The 26,138-nt window shown below is 46.8% G+C and overlaps 1 protein-coding gene across 3 annotated transcripts in view; it reads right to left on the bottom strand.

The window, feature by feature from the left end:
• IGF1R (insulin like growth factor 1 receptor) overlaps nt 1-26,138 on the bottom strand; it is a 342,034-nt gene that overhangs the window by 28,512 nt on the left and 287,384 nt on the right. For all 3 annotated transcript variants that reach the window (XM_037832932.1, XM_037832933.1, XM_037832934.1), the window contains 12 exons: nt 22,203-22,417; nt 21,361-21,487; nt 19,615-19,853; nt 16,095-16,262; nt 15,690-15,894; nt 10,951-11,234; nt 9,628-9,764; nt 8,987-9,146; nt 5,182-5,287; nt 4,533-4,603; nt 462-691; nt 17-127 (listed from right to left, as the gene is read on the bottom strand). In XM_037832932.1, the coding sequence (XP_037688860.1) occupies nt 17-127; nt 462-691; nt 4,533-4,603; nt 5,182-5,287; nt 8,987-9,146; nt 9,628-9,764; nt 10,951-11,234; nt 15,690-15,894; nt 16,095-16,262; nt 19,615-19,853; nt 21,361-21,487; nt 22,203-22,417 (2,053 nt within the window). The remainder of the gene's footprint in view (nt 1-16; nt 128-461; nt 692-4,532; nt 4,604-5,181; nt 5,288-8,986; nt 9,147-9,627; nt 9,765-10,950; nt 11,235-15,689; nt 15,895-16,094; nt 16,263-19,614; nt 19,854-21,360; nt 21,488-22,202; nt 22,418-26,138) is intronic.

Raw genomic sequence — 26,138 nt, 5'->3', positions numbered from 1 at the left:
TCAATGCAAAACTGACCTCCATCTCCGGCCTCAGAGATCTAAGGTAACTTTTGAGATCGCCCCGTGTCATCAGTTCCATGATAACCAGCGTTGGCTGGCCCTGGGACACCACACCCAGCAACCGCACCTGGGAGGGATGGGAGAGAGAAGGGCTCAGGGGCTGGGGCACGTCTGCATTGCAACCCCCACCCCCAAACCCACCCCGGGACCCTCTGTGCGGGGCAGGACCTGGAGACCTGGAGCAGAGCCCAGCCCAAGAGGGCCCCAGGGGCTCCGCTGGCCAAGGGCCATCTGACGTAAGGACCCAGGGAGGCAATGGGCAGACTATATGGAAGAGAGAGGCTGGACACCAAACCCCAGACACCAACCCCGTAAGGGCAGCCACTGCCACGCCACAGTGGGAGGCCCCGGGGAACCTCCTCCCCGTGAGGGAGTGTGGCCTTGCAGGGACGCTCTCTTACCACGTGGTGACAATTGAACTCCTTCATCACTGAAGCCTCGTTGAGAAATTCAATCCTCTCACGCATGCTCGCAGCCTCGTTGACAGTTTTGATGGCCACCCTGGTTTCAGGCTCGTCCTTGACCACTCCCTTGGCAACTCCTTCGTACACCATCCCAAACGACCCCTGCCCAAGCTCTCGACTCATGGCGATCTTCTCACGAGCCACCTCCCACTCATCAGGAACGTACACTAGGAAAGAAGGAACTCGCATTGGAAACAGGCATGGAAACACACCCCAGGACAGAATGTGCTTTGGGGGGAAACTCTGGGCTTAGCTAAGGATATAAGACGCCACTTCCTAAAGCCCACAGAGGAGAACATCAGGAAACGATGCATGGCTTGCACCAAAATTGCCCTACATGCTAGGGATCTGTGAGAATTCCTAGGTAATCCAAGTGTATCAACAGTACATAAGAATCAGAAAGAAGCAAAGAAGGCTAGGATAGGATAGAAAGCAGTGGTGCCTTTTTTTTTTTCATCACTTAACATAAACAAACCATAGCTTGAAAAATGTGAATTAACCACAGGAGAAAGAGAAGAGAAACTGAATGAAATAGTTGAGGGAGATTCCGGAAGGCTGGGCTTTTGCCCATTGTCATCAATGGATTAAAATCCAAATCAGAAAAGGAGGGGAAAGAAGGAACGGGAAGTTTTTATTCTGGACCAGGAAAGTGGGTAGAGGCCTATGTGTGAAGTGGTAATGGGACATGTGGAAACCTACTTCTTGGATGAATCTAAAAGAGGTGCCAGCATCCTCAGCTCAGATGCAAGAGCTGAGCTGTCCAGTATGGAAGCCACTTAGCACACACGGCTAACTGAGCCCTTGAAATATGGCTAATCCAACCTGACATGTGCTAAAAGTACAAAATACAGAGAGATTTCAAAGACTTAGACAAAAAGAAAAAGGAATGTAAAATATTTCACTAATTTTATACTGATTATATGTTGACTTGATAATATTTTGGATATACTGGGTTTTATATCATTACAATTTATTCCACCTGTTTCTTTTCACTTTTTAAAAAAAGTGGCTACGAGAAAAATTAAAGTGACCCAAGTAACTCACAGTATATTTCTATTGGTGGCACCACTCAAGTCTAGACAGAGCATCTCCCAGTCTTGCCAGAGACCCCTGGGCCTCTACTGAGGGGCGAGAGCAACTGCATCCTGGCAGGGAAGGGGGTCCTACTGGGGACCAGCATGGCGGGATGGCTGCTGGGCCGACAGTCTCCAAAGGCTTTGGCCTGGGCTCCAGGGAACTTAGGGGGCTCGCATTGTTGGGATGAGGAGCAACAGGGCATGACAACAGCTGAGCCTGCGGGGGATTTCCTCTCCCGCCCAGGCCTTCTGCAAAGATTCAATCCAGCTTGAGAAAATAAAGAAATGAATGATTCCAGCCAGGTAGGAAAGCAGGAGATAGAGAGGGGGAAAGAAAAAATGGCATGGAAGAAAGAAAAGAAAACAAAGGACCCAACCCACAACTCTGATGAAGTAGAGTAAAAATTAAAATAAAATCAACCTATTCAATCAGAGCAAGATGTGGGAAATTTCAACAATAGGCAAATTCTTCTAATACTGAGTGCTGTAACATCCTTGCTTAAGTGGGAAACCCCCAGGCCCTTCCGGTGGCAAGCAGGAGGCTGATTTGGCTGAGAAGCTGTTTGGATGGGGTGGCTAGCTTTGCACCTGTGTTTGTGCTCAAGTTTGCAGATGTTAACCTTGGGACAGCAGCCTGATGTGAGAGAAGCAGCGGGCTGACCACCATGTTCCCAACTTCATCAAGAATTCCATTAAAATAAAGTCTTAAAGGAAAGAGGTTTATAAATTAGCCCCAGGAGACACCACCATCCAAACCTCTTAAGGGTGTCCGATAGGGGTTTTGTTAATCAATCTCAAATTTCCTTTCATATACATTTTTGTATTTCTTAGTACGTATATATTGAGAAATTTCACAAACGGAACTCTGCCCTCCCTGTGGTTTAGAAGATCTGCATTCCTGAAAAAGAGGCTGATGCCGGCTTACAAGAGTAAATATGCCAGACAAGCCATAGATAACACTGTTTATAATATCTCTCAGAGTATTAAAAGACACCATGCTTATCCATTTATCTCTGAAAATTCAGGCTTGCTTTTAATCACTAACTACGTAGCATGCCATAAAACATGGAGTTTAAACCGGTCAAATCCATTCCTTGGATGGTCCCTGAAGTCAATAATCTCCATCCTTTTCTCTGAATTCAACCTAACAGCTACAGCTTTATCCAGAAGTCCTAAGCTCCACTAGCCAGTAGTGGGTTTAAGTCCTCAGTGTTATCAGCACCTTCCTGGAGGGGATTTTCAGTGTATTCTGGAGAATGGTGACATGCAGATTAGCCTTTGGAGAAAGAAGTTTTTTAAGCACTGTTGAACTGTAATGTCATTTTGTTGCCCCTTGAGGAAACTGGTTATATGGTGTTTGTCAAAAGGCCAAATAAATTAAGTTCAAATGAGGGAACAGTGTTCCCACCTGTTGGCCTGGGTGACAATAAGTTTGTTTGTTTGTTTTAAAGAAGGATCAAGGCATATTAGGAAATCATTTCTGGAAAAGACACAAAATCTGAATGCAAGTCACCATCTGAGAATCTGATTTTATTGTAGTAATGCTCTCCCTAAACTTCCTACACTTCATAGTCAAAGCTTTACAAATGGGCAAACTTCTGTGCTGTTTTTTCAAAGCAGAGCAGATTCTCTGAAACAGTCTTGACAGGATGTCGCCCTTACACAGAGGAAAAGTGAAACGGAAGAGAGACTGGTCTGGCATCTTCCCTGTAAATTCCCAGTAAGCATGTGATGACTCCTCATCTCACTTGATTTCTATTTTTTTAAAGCTGTCATTCATACCAATAAGACATACATATCTTCTTGCTGTTTTGTTTTGTTTTTAAAGGGAAAGATCCTTTCCACAAGTAACTACTCTCGTAAGTTCTCTCATGGGATCTAGAAAATCAGTTAAGAATAATCACCAGTACTACCTGGCTTCACATCTCTTGGGTATCTACTGAAGGAAGCAAACACTTTCTCTAAACACACCCACCCGATTTGTCCGTTTGACAGATCGAGTATGGCCCCCCTGGGGGCCTCCTGTGCTGACCTGCCCTGGGGCTTCCTTACTCCTCCTCAGTGAGGTGCAGCAGGCAGAGCCAGGTGCTGGGGACTAGCTACCTGACCCTGAGCAAGCTTCCCATCTGAGCCTTGTTGCCTCACCTATGGAAGAGCAGAATAAAACCCCCTTACGAGGGTGTAAGAATTAAATGGGATGATGTTTGTAAAAGCCTCTAAGCAAAGTGCCAGCTAATGGTAGCTAATGTTGCTGGATCCCAGGACAACCCCTCACCCTGCCTTACTTGAAAGGTTTGGATTTAAGCACAGGAGAAAGAAAAGACAGCCCCCCCACTCCACCCCAAATACCTATTATCACTGAAAAAGACCCAGCTTCCCAGTCAGAACCTCTCAGCCATTTACCTAAATGACCCTCATTAGTTATTACTGAAGGGAGTAAGAAGGGGCTGGGAGGGCATAAACTGTTATGACCCCAGTGGAATACAATGACAGAAAAATTCCACAATAAAAAAAAGCAGAGGAGCCTTATGTGGTCAAAGACAATCATAACAATATAAAACTCAAGCTAAAATTCATTTCAATAGGACTGTTTTGTCAGCTGTGGCATGTCCTCTGACTAGATGTTAACAGTTACGCAGCCTTTTTCCACTCCAGCATACGACCTCAAGCAATTAAATCAACTGATTACTGTACTGGCCCCGTACATCTCTGAAGCCTGTTTTTCCTTTGGGGCTTCCCCTACAGTCCCAGAATTGGGGCGTATTCAGTCAACTGCTAAAAACTTTGGTTTTAAAAAAAAAAAAAAAGTGTTAACAAAGGAGGATCTGAGGCCAAAGGTACCACAGAACAAGGCAAACCATTTCCCTTGAATTAGCAGCCCTCTCAAAAGCCCCTGTGCAGACCCCCAGAGGCCGGCAGCCCAGACCCTTACCGTCCGCCGCACTGAAGTACTCGGGGTTCACGGAGGCATACAGCACCCCATTCCCCAGCCTGCTGTTATTCCTGTCAAAAAGGATAAAATTCAGATTTAAAAAAAAATTCCCTACACATTTCTGTGTATACTTTCATCTTCACTGCATCAGTTTTATTTGTTCTATTTCATTTAGGGAGAAGGGGAGTGTCAGGCAACCTAACAGCGTGTCACAACTCTCAAGGACACTCAGGTCCCAGGCCCCTGTGGACGGTGGACGGGCAGACAACTTAACACAGCTTTCACTTCTTCAGCGGCCGCAGGTTAGTGCTTTCTAAGAAATGTTTCTTTCTTTACTTCATTGGAAACTGAGGGGCTTATTGATGGGAGGGCTAACATGTCATGTTGGGAAAAACCCTGCATGTGCAGCAGCGTCTGTGCAACAAGAGCAACCAGTGAGGGGAAGGCCTGTACTAATGAGGACAACAAAAACCTTCGTCGTTAAAACAAAATGTTCTCTTTTGCCGCCAAGAATACGTAATGGGAAAATCAGGGTTTTCCACCCATGAACTATTTCCTTAAAATCCTCAAAAAGATGACCTTAACTCACATTCAGATCATCAAACCACCTAGTCGTAAAAAGTGCTGTAACACTTCACGAGATACCCACCTCTTTCTGTGGAAGACGTACAACATCATAACCAAGCCGCCCACAATCAGCAGCACGGCCACGGGCAGAGCAATGATCAGGTGGATGAAGTTTTCGTAGGTTGTGGCTGCAGAAATGAAGGGAAGTGAGGAAATGTTACCAGGCGAACATATTGGCTCACGTCACTTTTTTATATTCAGTTGGAAGCATGAAAAGAATATCCCCGGAAATCCACTGACTATATGACCACAAACCAGGAATCCCAGCAGGGAAACAGTAGCAGAGTAACACAGCAAAATATCGGAGTTGTTTAGAAAAAAAAAAACTAAAGTTTAAGTGCAGACTGAGGAATAGACTAATTTTTCAGAGCCCAGTATATTCCGAAGTAATAGTTCAAATGAGGGAGTGAAGTAGTCTTTGTAAATGAGTTAATGACTGGTTAATGGAAACCCATAGATTTGCTAAAATAAAACAGAAATTATGATATATATAGCCCTCAATATGTGTCAAGATGGTTCTGACTTTTATCTGTCAAGACGGTTCCAAAGTCAATTACAAAGAAAAAGGAAAAAACAAAAACAAAACCTGGATGGCCCCACTGGACAAAGGTGACCTGAAGTCTCCACAAACATTCCACTTTGGCTCTAAGTACGAGACCCTAAGCAATCCTCATGGTCACCAACCATTGATATGAGAGATTCTGGGCTGGGCCGCACCCTTGAAAGTTTCAGCCACATGTGGGAAATCAGCAATAGACACGTAACAACTAGAAGAGTGGGTTGTACAGATGGGATGCGGGCAGGAAGGGATGGATAGGGCAAGAGGGGGAGGCAGGAAGCTCCCCAAGGAGAAGTTCAGTTAGCCTGAGTCTTGAAGAAGAAAGATGGGCTTTTTTTTTTTTCCTTTGGGGGGCTGGGGCAGCAGGTGGCTTCCCAAGCAAAGGAATGGCTTGGAAATGATACTGGAGCCAAGTGAGGGCTGGCTCACAAGGGGCCTTGTACACACTAAGCAGTTTGAACTTCATTCTGCAGATTAAAAGGAGTCAGGAAAAGCCTTCAAATCCAGAAGAAATTCATGTACCAGACAACTTCATGGCCAAGTGGGCAGCCTGGGGGGGCCTGGCCACAGTGAGGAGAGCCTGCTGCATCCCGGAGGGTTGGGGAGGTGGGGGGAGCCACACGTGTCCTATGTTACCCAGTTCAGACCTCATGAAGACATCCAAGTAGACATGGCTATGTGGAAATGGGCCTGGAATGCAGGCCGATTTACATCTCTCATAAGTCACCTGTTGCGATGGTTAGGTTCAGGTGTCAACTTGGCCAGGTGATGGTGCCCAGTGTTTTCTGGTCAAGGAGGTACTGGCCTGTTACGGCAAGGACATTTCATGGGTGGTTAATAAACCAGAAGGCTGGTTTATTAAATCATCAGTTAAATGACTGCATCTGTGGCTGATTACATCTACAATCAACTAAAGGAATGTCTTCCGCAATGAGAGAATCCAATCAGTTGAAGACTTGTAAGGGAGAGGAGAGAACTTTCATTTCTTCTTCAGCCAGCCAGCCTCTCCTGGGGAAATCATTGAAGACCTTCATCAGAATTGCCAGCTCACAGACTACCCTACGGAATTTGAACTCATGCATCTCCACAGTTGTATGAGACAATTTCATAAATCTCATATTTACAGGTATCTCCTGCTGGTTCTGTTTCCCTAGAGAACCCTGACTAATACACCTGTCATTGACTACTTGGCTACTATAAGTTACTATTGCTTCTTAAAGACCACTAAAGCTATTGTTATTTTTAAAATTAAAGATATTTTAAATTAAATACTTCTCAACATGGATGCAGGCTCCTATTTTTCTAATTCCTGACAATATACACAAGTTATCATTGCCATTGGGAAGCTAGCAGATTCTTCTCTGATTTCCCGTGAGGACTATTTCTTATGTTTGTATCAATTATACTACTGGTCAGGTTGTACTGTGTTCTTTTCGAGTTTCACATTTCAACAGGGACATGGAGAAACGGGAACACATCCAGAGAAGAAGAACAAAATGATTAAATGGCTAGAAAATTGGTCTATGAGATTCGGCTACAAGAAAAGACCAAAATACCTGAGATTATTTAGTCTGGAGAAGAGAAGTCTGAGGGGTAATTTAATAGTATTCAAGCACATTCAGGGTTTCTAAAAGGAGAGCAGTAGCCAAAAAGCTTCCAGAGCTCCCATCTCCTCTGAGGATTAAACAAGAGGAAATGAGACTAAACCGTAGCAGGAGAGAGTCTTGTTTAACATAAGGAAAAACTTCCTGACCGTAAAGCAGATTTACAGATTTAATTTCCGGGTGGTATATGCCAACTTCTGTTGGAAAGATTCCATAGTGGGGCTCCTGGATTTCCCAGTGGCCCCCTAGCATTTGCAGGGTTAAAAACAGAGCAGCTACAGCAGAGATAAATGTGTCATCTCCAAACATAAGGCAAGTTCACTAAAATCCAGAAGCCAAGTCTGCTCACAATGAGACCCGCCAACCAAGGTTCTACTCCTAGGGGACGAAGAGGGGAGGGAGGGGGAAGGAGAAACAGGGAGAGACAGAGAAGGACACACAGAGAGAAAGCCAACAATGTGTAACCCTTTACACGGATATCGTGAAGATTCTAGGTGCTGGACAAGGTTAACACAGGATAACTAGTAAGACAAAATTAAGTGAACTAAGTGGTAGAATTCGGACCATTTTAATTGACGGAATTTACTATTCACCACTAAAACCTGAACCCAGGCACATAAAATGTAGCTTCTAGGTTTGCTATTCTGCTCATTCTCCTGTCCTTCTTTTATCTGTCACTATCAGGATTTTCAGATATCATGCAATTCCTGAGATGTCTGGTGCTAACCAGATGGACTACTGGATCTGTTGAATCTGTCTTTTAACTCAGATCAGAGCTGGGCTGTCCATGAGACCCCAAAATACCACCACTAAGCAAGGTTGGGGTGCAATTTTTTTTGGAGGGGGGTGGTGGGTGGAATTGTAATGCTGAATTTTACCCCATTATCTGAACATGAAATTATCAAAAAAAATGGGTTTCTAAGAAGAAATAATGGAAATGCAATATGGAAATAATAAGGAATGTATATTTCACCAAATAAGACTCACTTTTTTTTTTTTTGATCAAACAAGTAGGTGGCCATTGTCATGCTCAAAAATTTTACAAAATTCAGTTTGAAAATCTAAAATCATCCCATAGAACAGCCTTCGAAAAAGTGTCGTGTCAATGGTTTGCACATCATCTCCTAACACTCCCTGGCCTTTGTACCAAATCATGAACATTGTGCGCTCTCAAAGCAGATTGGTGCTTTTAACCTCCATTTGTATTTTTCCGACTGCCAGCTGCCAAGAGAAGAATGCCTCGGTCTGGGTGCACACTGGACTAGAGGACCCCCAAATTTCTTTCAAACCTCAAGATTCCAAGCCCTGAAAGCTCCACCCAACATGACCGATGCAGCAGAGGAGACAGTTCGCTCAATTCCGTGCTCTGCAAAACAGCTTTGAAGATTAAGTTGAAAGCAAAGGTTTCAACTTTGGCTGCACCATCTCAAAGGAGGGGCTCAGATCCTCTCCCTGCCTGTAAGTTGAGGCTAGTCCTCAAAGTTCAGCATCTCCCCACCCGAGTTCCCCAAACAAGGCACAGGTATCTTAGCACGGCCCTCTTGGAGGTGAGGCAATTGTGGTCTCAAAGAAAATCAGGAAGCGGGTGAGCCACACCCCAGGCTCCCCGAATCCCAGCCCAGCCTGCTTTCGTCATTACCATGCTGCTCCCTCACAAGCCTTACTTTTAGCTGGAACATAGAAGAACACGGGATCCGTCCATGACCCATTCCCAGAAAGCGACGTAGCCTGAATTCGGGCTGTGTAGTTCCCAGGGTTTAACCGGTTAAGTTTGGCCCCCCCATACTTCCTGTACTCCTGCCTGGAAACACATTCCCGCTGATCCTGGGGGAAGGAAACGTACAAGTCAGTTTCCCACAAACCCGAGAGAAATCTGTGATCCACCATCTAAGCTCGCCGCACTGGCTGCTCTTGTCCCTCCACCCCCCATCTCACAAGGAACCTCCTTCTCCATAAAAAGGAAGACACCAAGTTTTTGAAGGCAGCCAATGACTTTACACACACCCAAGTTTTAACCCAAATTTTGTGTAACCAGAAAGAACTCCAGAAACATTATCAGTTATTAAGACCAATGGGTCAGTTTTCTGAAATGAAACAGTTAGCTCCTTGGGGGCAAGAACAAGTCCATTTGTTGCATACTCTCCCTCCACTCTACAGACAGCACTGAGCTGGTAAAGACGGATCCTCACTGCCTCCCCATTTGACTTTATTTTTTTTAATTCTGAAGCTAACCAGGATGTAAATTGTGTTGTAACAAGTGCTATACGCTGTGATGGGACTACATGGCCTCTTGCCCCAGTCCTACCTCTGTCTGCGATCCGTATTTTATCTCATACATCAGTATCAATCCATTGGGGTTCTCAGGTTCTGGCCACTTTAAAAAGATGGAGTTTTCAGGCCTTGCCTCCCAGGTCACTGGCCCAGGAATGTCATCTGCTCCCTCTGGAAAACAATTTTAACAAGTGACAAAGCTGAATTCAGATCTCCCAAGGATGGAGACAAGCACGGGGCTAAGCTAAGAATGACAATCCCCAGTCTATGCAAACAAGACCGCAGACAATGACCATGTGAGCTCCTCACGCCTGGCAAAGGTCTCAGGATCCGACTGACCTGATGAGCCACACGTCTCAAGATGCCCCAGCCCCACTCCCGTCACCACCCTCACCGACAGAGTCTGACATCAGGTACAGTCAGAAAACCTTAGCCTCTTACATAACTTTCTGCTTCTGTTCTGCTTCCATCATCATTTAACAAAGAAACTCCATGAAACCACCAGACACAAGAAGCAGCCACAAAAAGGTGCTGAAAGAGTGGAAGCAGGAGCGTCGAGTGAGTCCACGCCATGACATGGATTCCTCTGCAGGCTGCCTCTGCACATGGCTGTCACACCAATTTTTAGAACTGTGGACAAGCCTGGCCTGCGTGGAAGCTGCCAAGAAGCTGGTACTGAAGGAGAGGGTCTTTCCCGCCATCGTCAACTACTTGAGGCTGGATTGTTAAAGCCATGAGCAAAGTGGTGAGCAAAAGGCTCTGGAAGTGATAGCTGGGAAAGGCTCTCAGAGACCAGCCAGTCCACAGCTCTCCTAGGAGGACTGAGGACACCGAGGCCTGGGAGGCTGACACCTGCCAGCCAACTCCAGGCTCTTTCTACCACCAGCACAGGCTGTGCAGTTCTGCTCACCCTCAAGAGGGATGAACCACCTTCTGCCCGACAGAGGCAGCTCCGAGCTGACAAGGGAGAGCTCATAACCCAATAAGTGGAACAGAAAGCTACCCCAGAAGTTGACCTTGAAGAGTGGTACAGACAGCAAATGGAGTCAGCTTAACTGGGGATTTCAATGAATCTGCGAGAACTCAAGGAGGACGAGATGGATTAGCCTGTGCACAAATGGGGAACTTGGCTGGGTGAATGCAAACCAGGCAGAGTAAAGAAAGGGGCCCTTTGAGGTGCATTCACTGCTCTCGAGTACCTTCTATGGAGAGATTGGGAAATGAGCAAAGTCATCACAAGAGCTCGGGCTATGGGCCTTGGGCTTCTGGTTTAACTGTCATCGGTAAGCAGGACCAAACCTGTCCCTGCCCATGCCACCAACGTGTCGGGAGGGGGGCTGGCTGGCCGACACCCTACCTGCTGGCATGGTTCTTGCAAAGACAAAGTTGGAGGCGCTGCAGCCCAGCTTCTCGGCCTCATGATTACAGCTGTGGATATCGATGCGGTACAAAGTGAAAGGCCGGAGGTTGGAAATGATGGTTCTCTCCTTGTTGTCCACTCTGCTCTCAAAGAAGGGGTATTCTGTCTCGAGCTCCTCAGGGTCTGTGATGTTGTAGGTGTCTGCCAGCGAGCTGTTCCTGTTCCGGCTGGACATGGTGGTGTTGGCAACTTGCGTGATGTCCCTCCGCTTCCTTTCGGGTCTGCAAGGGAAAGAGAAACAGGGCTTTCCAGGGCCTCCATCTCTCTTGCTTGCTCTGTGACTTGGCTGAGAGCAACAGAAAGAAAAGAAAGTCTAAACCTCGGGATGAAAGGAGCATTTTGCTTTGGCCCCATTGGATGAGAACAGCCAATAACATGAGGATTTCCTTTATCAAGGTTTGTTTTGCTTTTTCTGCTCTGGGAACCTCAAAATCGGCACACAAACTGCCCCCACCATCCCTTCCCCCACCTCCCAGGTGGTTACTCAATTATACCAATAGGCAAAGGAATGGCTCAGCCACTGCTGGATGGGCGGCAAACCGGCTGTGTCACTGGAATGGCAGTGCCAGCTGAGACCCAGCCCTCTGGTTAAGCATTCAGAGTGGCAAACCCCCTGAGCACATCTGCAGGGATCAGAAGCCCAGCTGTGAGGTGCGGGATGCTGCAGGCACCAGGGAGATGGGGCCGAGGGGAATGGATGTCTCGTGGCCATGGCCGGGCAGTGTGCGCTTGCCCAGACCCTGTAAGGCCCTTCCCTCGATACCCCCGTCCAATCACCTCCCCCTGACAAGGCCCTCACATCTGGGCTTTCCTCACTCCTGGTGGTACGTGCCAGCCGAGCTTTGCCTCCTACTCAGTGAGCACCTGTGTCTTCTAGAGGCCCTGCCCATGGCAGGGGCATAGCCACCGTCACGGGTTCACGTCGGGCTTGGGCCAACAGCTGCAAGAACAGCAACGACAGGACAGCAAAAGGGAACATATAAAAATCACCGCAGGAAGAATGTTCCAGACCCAAAATCGCATTTGAGGCAGTTCGAGAAGCCAATTGACGCTTTTGTGGGATATGGAAAAAATGCCCCTCACTCCCACCTCACCAACCCCCACCCCAAAGACTGAAAAGCAGGCTCCTAAGATTTATAAGAATAAATAAAACCAGAATGCAAGAGTAAGCACCAGATGGGGAAATGGCAGCCCCCACATTAACCCCAGGGCGGACTCAACCTTGAGGCTATCTGCTGGTGCCAAGCATCTTCCCAATGGGCAAAGGGTGGGGAGCAAATGGAACATATCACACCTGAGAAAGAAAACTAAGAGCCCAAGAAAATGAGAAAGCTCAGAAAGTGGAGAAGCTCATCACCTCTTACGGTAGAGGGGAGAGAATGGAGGAGAGAGAGGAGCAGAAGAAAGGGTAGATGTTGCCACAGGGAAAGAAAGTATCTGGGTTCAGTGGACATCCAGCAGGCTGCTTGAGGGTCCTTACTTGCCCAGAAGGGAAAAACCTGGAAAGGGAAAGCAGGGTGTTTGGGGAAGTGCCCCTGGCTCCCCTGCATGCTCGGCCATGGACACCCCTGCAGAAAACACCCTCACTTCCTTTGTGCAGCAACACACTGGGCCCCAACCAGAACCCCACGCTGGCGAAAACCAAGTGATGGCCCAACATGGATGTGCTCATGCCAACAGCAGAAAGAAAGCCAGGAAGCCAGGGTTGTGTGTTAACGGCCCGACTGCATTCGCTTTCACAACATGGGGGAGGAGGGGAAGAAGTGAGGCTGACAATCCACCCACCCTCACACCCCACAAACCAACCAACCAACCAACCTTCCTGGGAGAGAAGAACACAGAAATCACTTGCATTGCTTGGGAGACCTTTTTCAACACATATCTCACTAATTTCCTTTCTTCCCTTCAAAACCAGCAGAACACACATACCCACTTGCATCTACAAGTAAATTGCTTAGGTTTAATCCACCGCAAAATAAGACGGTGTCAACACCCTCTCCCACCCTACCCCCATGTAACTGGGATTACACCATTAAGTTCTCCCAAACACTTACTTATTTATAAAGACCACACTTCGTGTTACTGTTGACACCAAGTCCAGGATTGGGGAGGGAGGCACACAGAACATTTATCAAGAAGTCAAGGTCTTGGGATAAACAGAACAGCCCTTAAATAACTCCTGGTAAACACCTCCCTTTCCAAGTGGTGTCACCAATGGTTAAGTACTATTGCCAACTTCTCCCACTCCTACCCCACGATACAGCCTACTCCTACCAGAGAACCTTTGATTTTTCAACATTTGTCAACATTTCAGCTGGTTAAGCCAAACTACATGATTTTAAAAGACAGCAGTAAATGAAAGGCATTCACCATCAAAAGTCGACTTCAGAAAGCAACTTTACAAACTCTAGCTTCCATTATATTTCAAAATAGGCTAGGTAATGGATAATAAACTAAATCTACCTTAAGTGGTCTGGGTCTCCAAATGAATTTTTCCTAGAATGAATGGAAATAAATAAAACAAAGTTTTGGGCAATTTAGTTGTAAAACAGAAAACCCTCCTTTCTGACTCTGGACTTTCTGACATTTGGATGCTCCCATCAGAACTTGCAGAAACTGTCAGACTGTACAGGAGAAAGATGCAGGCAGGTTTTGTCCTCCCTCTTGTCCCTCTCCCATTTCTGCCTTTATTGTTTCTACCAGTCAGCAGTACCTGCCTTATGAGTTCCTCTCAAGAGGGTGCATAAAAACAAGTGAACATTAAGTTCTTATAAAATTTGTAGCCTCTCACCATGGGGCAAATATGGTATTACATATACATCATACGTAAAGAGATAATAACAAGTTGGTCTTGTGTTAGGAGAGAGAAAGTTGAGACTGCAGGGCTGGATGAAAGCATTACCCAAGGGGCAGATGGGATAAAGGAAACTTGTTTTGGACCCGACAATACTAACGCAGGGTGTTATAATATCTGTGTCATCCATGGCTTTGCCTTCACATTGCTTGATCCTACATTCCACAACTGATGAGCAAGAAGGCACTGTCTTGTAACTATGAACTGAAATCAAATGGCCTTTTAGCCAAACCTTTCCAACCCCTCTGGATCCCGAGGACTCACAAACCTCAAGCTATGGCAGGTTGGTGGGATAAGACAATGATAGAACCAAATAGCCTTGCATGGAGAATGAACAGACAACTTCCTGCCTAACCTGTGTGGGAAACTAAACCCACCCTTTCATGTGGCAACAAGAATAGCCACCAGCTGGCTAATGCATGGGCTAAAGTGAGAAGCAACGCATTTAGGCCCAAGTTCCAAAAGGAATATTAATTAATTAGGATCTTGGAGAGGTCACTAAACCTGAGTTAGAGTTATCACTCATTTTTGAACTCTTTTCTAGTTCTAAGACTTTTTAATTCTAGGAACCACACGTGATGTACACTGTGTGCCTGAGTTAACATTTGAACACCGGTCCCATAATCTACCAGCAAACTGGCAATGCATCCAAGAAGCCAAAATCTTGCATGAGCCTAAGAGGGCAGGGCAGGAGGTCCCACCAGGGCTCTCGTGCCCTCGCAGTTCTATGGGTTTTAACTACTAGTGAGGAAGGAAGACGAAGGAAACTGGCAAGCCTAAAAAGATCAGTGCCAAAAAGGAAGTATCACCTCCAGTTCTGAAAGGTCCTCATTTCCTATATTACTGAGTTATCAAAGTAAGATTGCAATCTTTAACCATTATGCAAGTATCAGAAAGGTCACCTGACAGAAAGGAAAAAAAAAAAAAACCACACTTGAAAAACCATTTGTTGTTTCAACTTAAGAAAGCTTTGAGGGGCAAAGTACCAATGGGATCAGTAGCCTGTACAGGTTTCTGGGGCTCTCTTGGGACCAGGTGAGGTAAGGAGAAGAGGTGGCCACAGCGAGCGTGAACACAGCCAGGTGGCAGCAAGCTGCAGGCCGCTGGCTGCTCAGGCTCTTTTGTGGACCGTAGAAGGCACAATGCTAGGTCTGAAATGAGCTCCTCTGCTTGTGCCTTAGGCATGTGGGTGCCTCAGCTCTCTGGACTGTAATCTTTCAGGAAGTAAAGGAAGCCATGGCTCAACCACTCTGCCCACCGTCTCCTTCCCAGATATCGTTGGACCACTCTGCAGAACTTTCTTCCACTTTTATCCCCACTTGGCAGAAACCAAGACTGGAGAACAGATAAAGGGCAGCTAAACTGCTTGGGGTCAGGGGTTTTCTTGTACACTGCTTCCCAACCCTGTTTGTAAGATGCCTGCAGCTTTTGGCTATGTTTTGAAGTAGGGCCCTTTTCAAAACTACTCGTCCTTCACCCCTTCTCTGCCAGGATGAGCAAGACAACAGGAAAAGTGGAAAGATCAGAGAAGGAGCTCAAACCCCTGCTCTTGCGTGGGAAAGTCATTCAAAGCTCTCTGAGCTTCATTTCCCCAACTCTTCATCAGAGAGCACCCCTTCTGCAGAAGGTCCTGTGACCCCCTCAGGTTCCCTGGCTTCCAAGGTACCCCCACTGGACCAAAATTTTGTTGCTCCCACATGTCAACGGCTACTGGGTGCTGCCCACTAAGCTGTTAATCTGCACTTTACACGGGTGGAGGGAAAAGCAACAGAACCCAACCAAGGACCACCGGTCTAGGGACTTTTTCAAATGATAGTCACACCTGGGCACAAAGATGGAATTGTGCAGGAAGTTCTCGAAGACTTTGCGGTACTCGGCCTCCTCCTTCTCGGCCTGCTTCTCGGCCTCGGTTTTGGGGCATGCGCAGCAAGGCCCTTTGTCTCCACCACACACTTCAGTCTTGGGGTTCTCTGTCACCTCTTCGATGTCAATGGTGCTGTCAGCGTACTTCCTGATGGGGATTTTGTCTTCTCCGAGAAGAGACACGAAAATGAGAGTGGAAATGAAAGCCTAGTTATACATGTGGTTGAGGGGAAAGTAATAGCTGACAACACCTGGGATCAAGAATGTCACTGCTTTCCCATTAAGGGCTTAGGCTGGGACCTGATGAGTGAGATTTGCAAATCGAGGCGGGGATGGGGCATCCCAGGGCTCTGCCTGCCCTTACCTTTGGAGCAGTAATTGTGTCTGTACAGGTAACTGTCCTGCGGCTGACGCTGCCACCTCACGATGTAGTAACTCAGGTTGCCGTTTGGCAGAGAGGGAGGGTTCCATTTCACGATTAACTGGGAAGAGGAGTTTGACGCAGAAAGAACATCCAGGGGGATGGACGGAACTGGAAAGAGGAATGAAGCCCATTTCAGAAAATGGAATGAATAGAAAATCCAGGTTTCAAGCCTGGTCTGCCCACCCTCCCACCACTTGACACGTGTCTCCCAAAAGCCAGCTGACACTCCAAACCACATCTGGCTCTTCTAAATGCCTAAAATACCAAATAAAATGAATAAAATTATAATCTCATACTTGAGGCAGATGAAAAATTTTGAACTGCTAAAAAATTTGTATTTATATTATCAGAGTCCATTGCACTCATTTCTTTTTTATTTTTATTCTTATTTTTTTCTTATTTCATAGCACTAATTTAAGTTAGATAAAAACTAGGAAAGCATGTTGTACGAATCTGCAAAATGTATGTGTGTATGTGTGTTTGGACAAAGGTAGGTTGTTCGTTATAAGAATAGTCTTTCTTGGCTATTATTTTTGGAAGGAAAAATAAATTGTCAGTAAATTTATGGAAGATAAATTTATGGAAGGTTCTGTTTAATTTTTTTAAAAAAAATTCATATGAAGTGAAGTCTCTTCATGTTTTCCAGTGATACTCATTACCAACCAACAAGAAGCTGCAAGTTTGACCTGGATAAAAAAATAGCAATGAAACTGAAACTGAAACACAAAATGAAAACTGAACCTTGTTTTGAAATACTTTTAATCTGAATGCCAACATTTCTCTATAAAATGTTTTTTTCTCAGGTCATCTCCGAGAAAACAAACATTACTGAGTGGGAAAAGGGTTGTAGGGCACAACCAGAGTGAGAAGAGATGACTTAATCTACAGCTAATTCAAACACCTAATTTTTCTCGTTTATTACAACTGCCATTTTCCAGAACATTTACCTCTAACAGTTTTAACAAGTAATAAAATCAGCTGCTTTACATTTCATCAGAGATACTGAATCTTCGATAAAAATGGCAAGAAGCCAAAAGTGAAAGGCAGACACGGAAAAGGGGCAGGAGAGAATGTGCGTGTGGCAGCGTGCGTGTGCACACGTGTAGGGAGGGGCTGGGAGGGAAAAACAACGCAAAGGGCCTGAGAATCTACACGTCTATAGTCGTGCTGGAACAGAATGACGAAGACGTGACTGTGAAAAGCAGTCTAAAAGCCCAACACACTTAAGCCCCAATTTCAAGCCACAGACTCAGTTACGAAGAAAAGTAATACTGATTTTACAGAGAAGCATAATAATCGGGTGCAGATTTGCTTCCTACTGCCCCCAAATCCAAACCCAGAGGTGAAGCATGCATAAAAGGAAAATACACCCCGGTACCAGTGAAGTCTGGTTCTCATTTAAGTTCACAAGAAAGGGCCAATTTGGAAGGTTTCTTTTCTCCAAAGAGCAAGACATCTTCCCTCTGGATCGCTTAAGCAACATCTTCTTTTAAAGCATGAATGGGGCAAATATCTTACGGGTGCCTTAAAGTACACAATGCCCCCTAGGTTCTAATCACCTTCAAGGAATGATACTCTGAGAACTGGAGATGACTGATGCTAGCTTTTCCAGGATAAACACGACCACTTGATGTTTGGCAATGGAGGGCTACCTCACTGCCCTCCCCCCTACATGGGACCTGACTCCAGGGGTGTGAATCTCCCTGGCAACGCAGGATATGACTCCCAGGGATGAATCTGGACCCGGCATCCTGGGATTGAGAAAATCTTCTTGACCAAAAGCGGGATGTGAAATGAAACAAAATAAAGCTTCAGTGCCTGAGAGACTTCAAATGGAGTCAAGAGGTCACTCTGGTGGACATTCTTACGTACTATATAGATAGACCTTTTAAGGTTTTAAGGTATTAGAACAGCTAGAAGTAAATACCAGAAACTATCAAACTCCAATCCAGTAGCCTTGACTCTTGAAGATGATTGTATAACAATGTAGCTTACAAGGGATGACAGTGTGATTGTGAAAACCTTGTGGATCACACTCCCTTTATCCAGTGTATGGATGGATGAGTGGGAAAATGAGGACAAAACTAAATGAAAAATAGGGTGAGATGGAGGAGGTGATTTGGGTGTTCTTTTGTACTTTTTTTTTTTATTCTTTTTCTTTCTGGTATAAGGAAAATGTTCAAAAATAGACTGGGGTGATGAATGCATTAACTATATGATGGTACTGTGAACAGGTGAGTGTACACCATGGCTGATTGTATGATATGTGAATATATCTCAATAAAACTGAATTTAATTTAAAAAAAAAAGAAAAAAAAATAGCAAAAGAAAAGGACCAAATTCATCTCTGTCCCTCCCACTTGTAAGGAGGATGGGGGTCAAAGTGCAGTGAATTGACTCAATTGTGTACAGTGCTTGGGGTAAGGAAACAGGTTTCCTAAGAACGTGCCATAATAAAGAGAGATTTCTATTTTTTCCTGAACTTGCTATAATGAATGGCTGGGAAGTGTTACTTCCAAAATTTAAGATGAACACTTTATCCTGCTGCATTTGAACCTCTGCTTACTCCTCCCCACCCCCAGGATCAAAGGCCTGTGCTATTTTTACTTCTACAAACACTCTCAAGTCACTGATGTGATGGTGGCTGCTTTACAGGATCACAGTAATGGGAAACTGTTGATGGGGAGGAAGGAGGTGTGGACAAAAGGTTTTCTCCACAACTATTTTTCCTTATTCTCTTCACTATTTAAACTTGGATGTTTAAAGCACCTCACCCATTATAACAATGGTGATCATCAAGAAATGTTTACCCGTGTCTTTAAAAATGAACTGTGTTTTCCTCTATCAACTTCTAAGCTGGTTTTCATACACTTGGAAAACATACCAATGTTTGCTTTATTTCTGTCTGATGCTGGAGTTGAGACAGAAGGTGGTTTAGAGAATGAAGATACGGGAAGAAGGAGGAACATTTTCATCAGTGAATACTCTGCCCACAGCATACTATGTCTGCAGTTTTTCATCTCTGTCTACCTCCTGGCAACCTGCGCGACTACAGAACGAAGCTGGAAAATCAACGGATCACAGGAGGCAGCTGGAACACTGCTCATCATAGTTCTAGTTCCTAGAGGTTCAAATATCAAAACAAACAGGAACGGCAGCCAGGCAAGGCTGGGTCCTGGCTGGGCCTTCCAACGAAACCATCCAAGCACCCCAAAGGACTCGGGCTCACTGGCTCAGAGCAGACAGACGGAAAATGGGAAAAGGTACTGAGCCCAGAGAAGAGCCTGAAAGAGCCTGGACTGTTAGAAGGGAGAAAAAGAATACGAAAAAATATTACAGATGGACATGAAAGACATGGAAAAGATAGGAGACAGTGGCCCAGGACAGAGAGAAGACATGACAGAAGCAAGGGCAGTGCACTCATGGCACGGGGCGTCCGGGCTCGTCTAGCGCATGGTACCTGACGCGTTGGTGCGGATGTAGAGGATCTCACTCTTGGCCCCTCGGATGTGGTCGTTCTCCACCATGGTGAGCGTCACCGCCTTGACGTAGACAGCGTACTGTGTCCAGGGCTTCAGGCCGTGCAGTAAGATGCCAGGCTCCAAGTCCTTGTTGGGGGGCAGATCCACGTCCACCATGTTCCAGCTATTGGAGCCGCAAGCGTCCTGCCCGTCATACTCTGTCACGTTTTTAAAGGGTCTGGAAGACAATCGATGACACTCAAGCAAGCGTTTTAAGGCTCTGTCATCGAAGTTCTCAAGAACCGTCCCCGGGGCGGTTTCTATAACGGGAATTCTAAATAAAACGAATAATCAATTTGATTTTCATAGGAGAACAAAATAAAGCAACTGTACTCCTTAGTTTCACTGCAGTTATACACTGCGGACTTAAAAACTCTGCCTCAGGAAGAGGACTTAAAAACTCTGCCTCAGGAAGAGGAGGTTAGAAGGTGGAAAATGCTGCCTGCTCCTTAAGAAGATATATGGCAATGCTATTTTCCTTTCTTCCTATTGTGGCATATTTTAAGGTTGCTTTTCACCAATAAGAAAAACAAGAAGCCACTGAATGCAAACATCAGATGTTAGTAAAGGAAAATTATTTTCCTGCAGAAAAACTGAGTAACTTCTAAAATCTAATTTGCTCACAAACTATTCTAATGTTTAAGTATCTTATAATATTCAGATATGGAGTTTCCAAATTGTCTCAGAAACTAGCATTGACACTTTGGCAAAATGATCAGCCCACGGGGCCAAGGCATTAGCAAGACTACCAAGGCAGTTCTATCTGCAGAATCACAGAAACCTGCCTTCCGCTATGATGGGAGACCATGTGTGACTCCCACATATATGGAGGCAGAATGCCTAGTAAGCCTGAGCCCCCTTTTCCTCATTGGTGCAGCCTCATCCAAGGACCCAGTTCTAGCAGGGGAGAGAGAGGTACAAGTGGCTGCACTTGGTGAGTCCTCTTCCTGCTCTGCAGAAGCGAAGCACCCAGGAAAAGACCAATGGTTTTAAAATGGACCTGGGCAAGGAGGGAAACTAAGTAGCCTGGGAGAAGTACCTAGATACTGGAGGCCAAGGATGGACTAGGGAGACTAAAAGAAGTGTGGTCTGGAGGTATAGGTTATGGCTGTGTAGGCAGGTGAGTGTGATCTCATGGCACAAGAAATGCACCCAGATGTAGGGAGAAGCTCAGGCATGAAGCTGCTCTCTCTCTCTCTTCTCCCTCCCCTGTTTGGAGGGCTTAAGATCTAGAGCAGAAGCTCACACCTTGGGAAAAGACCCACAGAGAGAGTGGCCTAGTCCAGGAAGCTACTTCCAATAACCGTCCGCTCTGGGGTGCTCCTGGAGCAGTGGTTGGTGGACGGGGAGATGGAAACATTTCAACCACATCCACCTTCGCAGTTTACAAAAGGTTGGCCTGATCTAATTCTCCGGAAAATAAGCCGTTTCCCTTTGGGGTTACTTTATTCCGTCTCTCACGATCCACTCAAGAACGGAAGTCCTCAAGCGAATGTAGTCCCTTCTGTGGTTGTCACTAGTGGTGGCGGATGTCCCGGGACAGCTGGGAGGGCACTTAAGGATGAAGCGAGGACTGTCGCTCCTCCCTGCATCCTCCGTTCAGCCAAAGTACACAACACGCAGAGAGGGACTTCCCCCACTCCCAGCCCCATCCACAAAGGACACAGCCAAACGCGGACACTCACGCTTCCTTGTAGTAAACGGTGAAGCTGATGAGGTCCCGGTAGTCAGGAGGCCGGTAGCGGTGCCAGGTGATTTTAATCCGATTCTTCGAGGTAGTGGTGGAGGTGAAATGCAGGACGTCACTTTCACCTGGGGACAGAGGCACATCCGGGAGGGACAAAGGTCAGCGTCATTTCCCTGCATGTGTCTCTGGAAGTCACCTGTCCCGGCACTACGTCCCTCTTCTCCGATGCTGGCGTGCATGACACTAAGTCCCCTTCTAGGGTTCCTAAGTGACTTTCTTATTTCTACTAAGAACCTGTATGGTTTACTGTGTGGATAGCTTCACGGGGTTTGTGACTTTGTTTTAGTAGTTGAGATGTGCTGCTACTTCCCCAGAGAATCGGAAGTGAACTTGCTGAGTGTCTCTAACCTGAGAGAGAAGGACCACTTCAATGAAAAAGGTGGCCTTATCTTTCTGCTAAATCCCTAAAGGCCTGGCTATCAAAGATACAATGAGAATAAATCTTTAAGCTGAATCTTTGAGATGTTATGGCACCTGTTTTGGAGTTGTGGCTATCTGACTGCTCCGTGCGGCCAAAGATAGACGGTTTATCACGTTTGCCATGGACAGGCTCTTTGCTCAGTCTAAGCTCAGTTACAAACTGGAAGGGCAAAACTTGTCAATACAAATACGTCACGAGCCTGCCCCACCATGACTTTGAAGATGCATATGTACGAGGTGAGGCGGCCCAGCCATGCCCTGCGCTAAGTACGAGAAGGGGGAAGGGATGGGAGCAGCACCCCAGACTGAAGGGGGCTATGGTCGTCGCGGCTCTGCAGCCTTTGAAGGCTGCCCACTCACAAGAGGCTCTTTCCCCGTTGTTCCTCGTGTTGATGTCCCCTTTGCTCTGGCGCCCTTTCGTCCCCGTCACTTCCTCCATGCGATAGATTTCGGAAACGCACAGTTTGGGGTTAAAGGCAAAGTACATCTTTCCGGCCTTGATGGTCAGGTTGCGGTGGTCCCAGTCCCACAGCTGCTGCAAGTTCTGGTTGTCAAGGACGTAGAAGGAGTAATTCCTGTGAGGACATAAAGAAACATCAGTGTCCTTGCCCTTTTTTGCCGTCCCCCTGGCCTGTTGGCTATTCACCATGCGTCCTCTTTAGCATGGGTGCTCCATCACACACTCCCTTTGCCAATAACAGATTTAGTTATTAACGTCGTATAAGAACGGAGGGTTGCTGTTAACAATGGCAACCGAATGATTCAAGGACAACATATCAAAATCGATAAGACCCTAATTAATTTTATGACCCCTATTACCAACCAATAATGCTTCTCACGCTGGAGGATGTTCCTCGAATCGTTCCCTAGCAATGCCTTTGGTTATTTTTCTCGGAACTGAGTTATGTACAATGCGCCTGAAATCAGTACAAGGGAGAGCAGACACGCTCTGCCACCCAGCCGGAACGGCTCAACGCATTTGCTGTGGAAAGTCTCCCATTATCCTTGGGAGTGAATCCCGTGTGCCTGATCAGCAGAGGAGGACAGAAGGGGGCAGGGAGATGGAGACCCAGGGGTGGGCCAGCGCCGGGCTGTCTTACACCTCCCACCCCAAAAAGCCCCTGCTTCGGGTCCTCGAGAAGGAGGGGTAGGGAAGGAGAAGCTGCCCCCACAGGGCTGTCTCCTGGGCCACCCATCCGGGCAGCAGTGACTCTGTCTCACAGTCCTTCTCAAAGTGTAGCATGTATCCCCTCTACCTGGAAAGCCAAGTTACTGATTCAGCAGGTCTGGGGTGGACCAAGAATCTGCATTTCCAGCAAGTTCCCAGGCAATGCTGATGCGGCTGGTCCTGGGACCCCCTTTTGGGAAAAGCTGGTCTGATGGATGCTGAGCACTACTGAGGGATCAGAGTCCAAAGCCGGTCAAGGCAGACACAGCCCTGCCCCTGGTGAGTGTGCCAAGCAGCAGCAAACCCAAGCTGGCCTGCCTGGGATCAGGAGACATCCCTACCTGGGGGAGGTGAGAGCAGGCCGTGCTCTGTAGCAGACAGCTACAGCTGGGGGTCTGGAGAAAGCTCCCCGCACACTGCCTTCCTCTCTGGCTCCCTGGGAGCAAGGCCGGAGCCTGGCTGCTGCAGCCCAAGTCCTCTGTGCTGAAGGGCCTGCTCCCCACCAACAAAGTTCTCCCAGCTTTCTTTCTGGGGCTCACTCACTTCCTATGAAACCGAGCTTAGGGAGCGGTATGGCATTTTGAATGTACCCTGAGATTTATGCACAAATCCAACAGACAGCCACGCAGAGCAGAAAGGACCAGGCCCTCTGTCCAGAGCCAGGTCAGCCAGGACAAAACGTGACCTGAGGTCGTGTCCCGCGGGTGCCTCTGTGCTCCCGGGGAGTCCTCCATTTACATCCATGCCAGGACCTTTAACCACCTGTTCCACTCTCAGCCCGAGGCTCATCTGGAATGAAACACGAGTTAGGGTGCGAATGCTGCCAAGCTGACCCGTGACACTTCTCTGGGAATTTACAAGGGAGTTTTCCTCTCAGACCAGGAGGGAGTTCAGAGACGGGCTCCAGGACCAGAAACTACCTAAATGAGCTGCGTGCCTGCAGGCAGGTCACCGAGTGCTTTTTATATCCCCGTTTACTCACTTATAGGACTAGGGTTTGAACAGGTGCCCTCTGAGCTCCTGGTCAGCTTTAAAGGGCCAGGCCCTGGTGCCCAGGAGTCCCAGAGCTGAAACCCATTTACCAGCCTGAAGCCCACATATCCCAACGTCCTGGGTTCTCCACCACATACTGGCCGAGGCAGGGCAGGAAAGGGTTGGTGGGGGGTGGGGGCTGGAGTCCTCCCCGGACAGGAGTCCAGCAAGCCATCAAGTGGGTCCAAGGACAGCTCTTCTGAAACCACCCCAGGCTCTGCACCAACCCACCATTAAGCCTCTTCACATATGCACGGCCTCCAAACCTGGGGGGCAAAAACTTAGAACTCAACAATTCCTGCCTCCCTCAGTAACAGCTCACTCCCTAACTCACAGAAGACACTGTTGAAATGAATCCAGACACAGCATGTGCAGCCACGGTATCTGCAGCCTTCCAGAAGGCTGTGTCGGGGGGGGGGGGTGCATTAGGACACAGGGTGGTCAGATCTGCCTGGGGACAGACCCCCACCACCACCACCACCAAATGCCGTGTGTCAGGGGGGACACAGTGTGTTCAGATCCGCCTTCCAGGGTCGATCCCCTCCTACTGCTTCTCACAGCCAGGCCTTTGGCAGGTGACGCTGATGGGAAGTAAGTGGGCGTCTGTCATGGAACTGAAGGCGGCAGGTCACGGAAGGAAACAGGTATCTCCTCTCATAAGCCCACATCCTTGTCTGCGAAACGTGTCCAGCTCTAAAGACGACCCTGCAGTGTCCAAACGGACCTCTATGAGTCCAGCCGCTCCTTATTAGTGAAGAAACTTCTGGGCCAGGAGTAAGGGCCAATTAATCAGGCCAAACTTCAGTCTCGACCCCAGGATGAGGCTTCTTGCAGTAAACTAATTCCACCAGGAGGGAACAGAACTGTGCTGAAAATACCTTCTGAAAAAAATTCTTCTCCCCATGGGAGGAAGCGTGAATTATAAATCAGGAGTTTGACAAATGAATGGCAGGCACACCAAAATGCTGTGTATTTGATTAATCACTTTGAAAAGCTAGATTATCTTTTTACAGTAAACACAAACATTTTTTACAACATCGAGAAGGCTGGGAGCCAGGACACCAAGATCGGCAAAACTCAGCATTATGGAGCCACACAAGCTACACAAAAATAAAAATAAAAGCCTCATCAAAATAATAATCAAGCCATTCATAAGCTGCCTGTCTACACTGCTCTTGTTTTTCAGACCCCAGTTTGGGGCTCGGCTTCCCCCAAATTACTTCCATGAAGTACATGAGAGCTAAGATGTGGCCCAAAGACTTATCTGCAGCTCTTCAAAATACGCCACTCAATTTGTGTTTGAAATACACTTAAATTTTCGTTGTTTACTGGAGGAAATGGTTATTTAAGTGAATGGCTCTGTAAATGTGATTTCCTAATTGTTTTTAAACCCAATGCCTTTACATTTCAAGAATATTTTACAAAATTAAGTTATTTGTTATTTTGCATCTGTACCTGGGGAGAAGGGTTGGCTGCCTTCTGGGCGGCAGCTGTATGTTATTTGCATTAACCTTAGAAATGCCCGGCACAGATTACACAACCAACTGTTCCATTTGTGGCTACCATCTCTGGGCTGCCTTATGTCTTGAGTTGTTCCTGCCACCCCTTCCCCACCTGGTCCAACAAAGGGCAGGTGAGTGGGGAAGAAAACGCAGGTGTGCCCACTATGGATCTGAAGTACTCAGAAGGTAGTCCCAAGAGCCAGGCTCAGAGCACTATATGTGGGAATCCCAAGATCAGGATTTGAGCCTCATCCCTGCCACTTACTGAGTCACAACCCCAGACAGGGAATCTCTTTGGCTTCCTGTAGTCTGGAATTTCTGAACTGCAACCTGGAGACATCTCTCTGCTCTTCTGGCCTCACAGTTTGAAGAATTGAATAAGCCAGCTATAAAAGAACACTGCAAGCCTTAAATAGCTCACACAGGTGTGGGGTGCACAGCTAGTGTTCTCTGAGCAATGTCTGGGAGGCCAGGAAAGCTGTCCCTTGACAAACTAGCGGAGCCCGAGGTCCTCAGCCCACAGAGATGGGAAGGGACATTCTCCCCTTTTCAGCACTTGGTGCCCTATCGAGAAAGAAAATCTGCAAATAGACA

This window comes from Choloepus didactylus, chromosome 4 (genome assembly GCF_015220235.1).
Source record: "Choloepus didactylus isolate mChoDid1 chromosome 4, mChoDid1.pri, whole genome shotgun sequence".
In the NCBI taxonomy this organism is placed as follows: Eukaryota; Metazoa; Chordata; class Mammalia; order Pilosa; family Megalonychidae; genus Choloepus; species Choloepus didactylus.
Note: the sequence above shows the minus strand (reverse complement) of the source record. Positions and strands in the feature narration are given on the sequence as shown.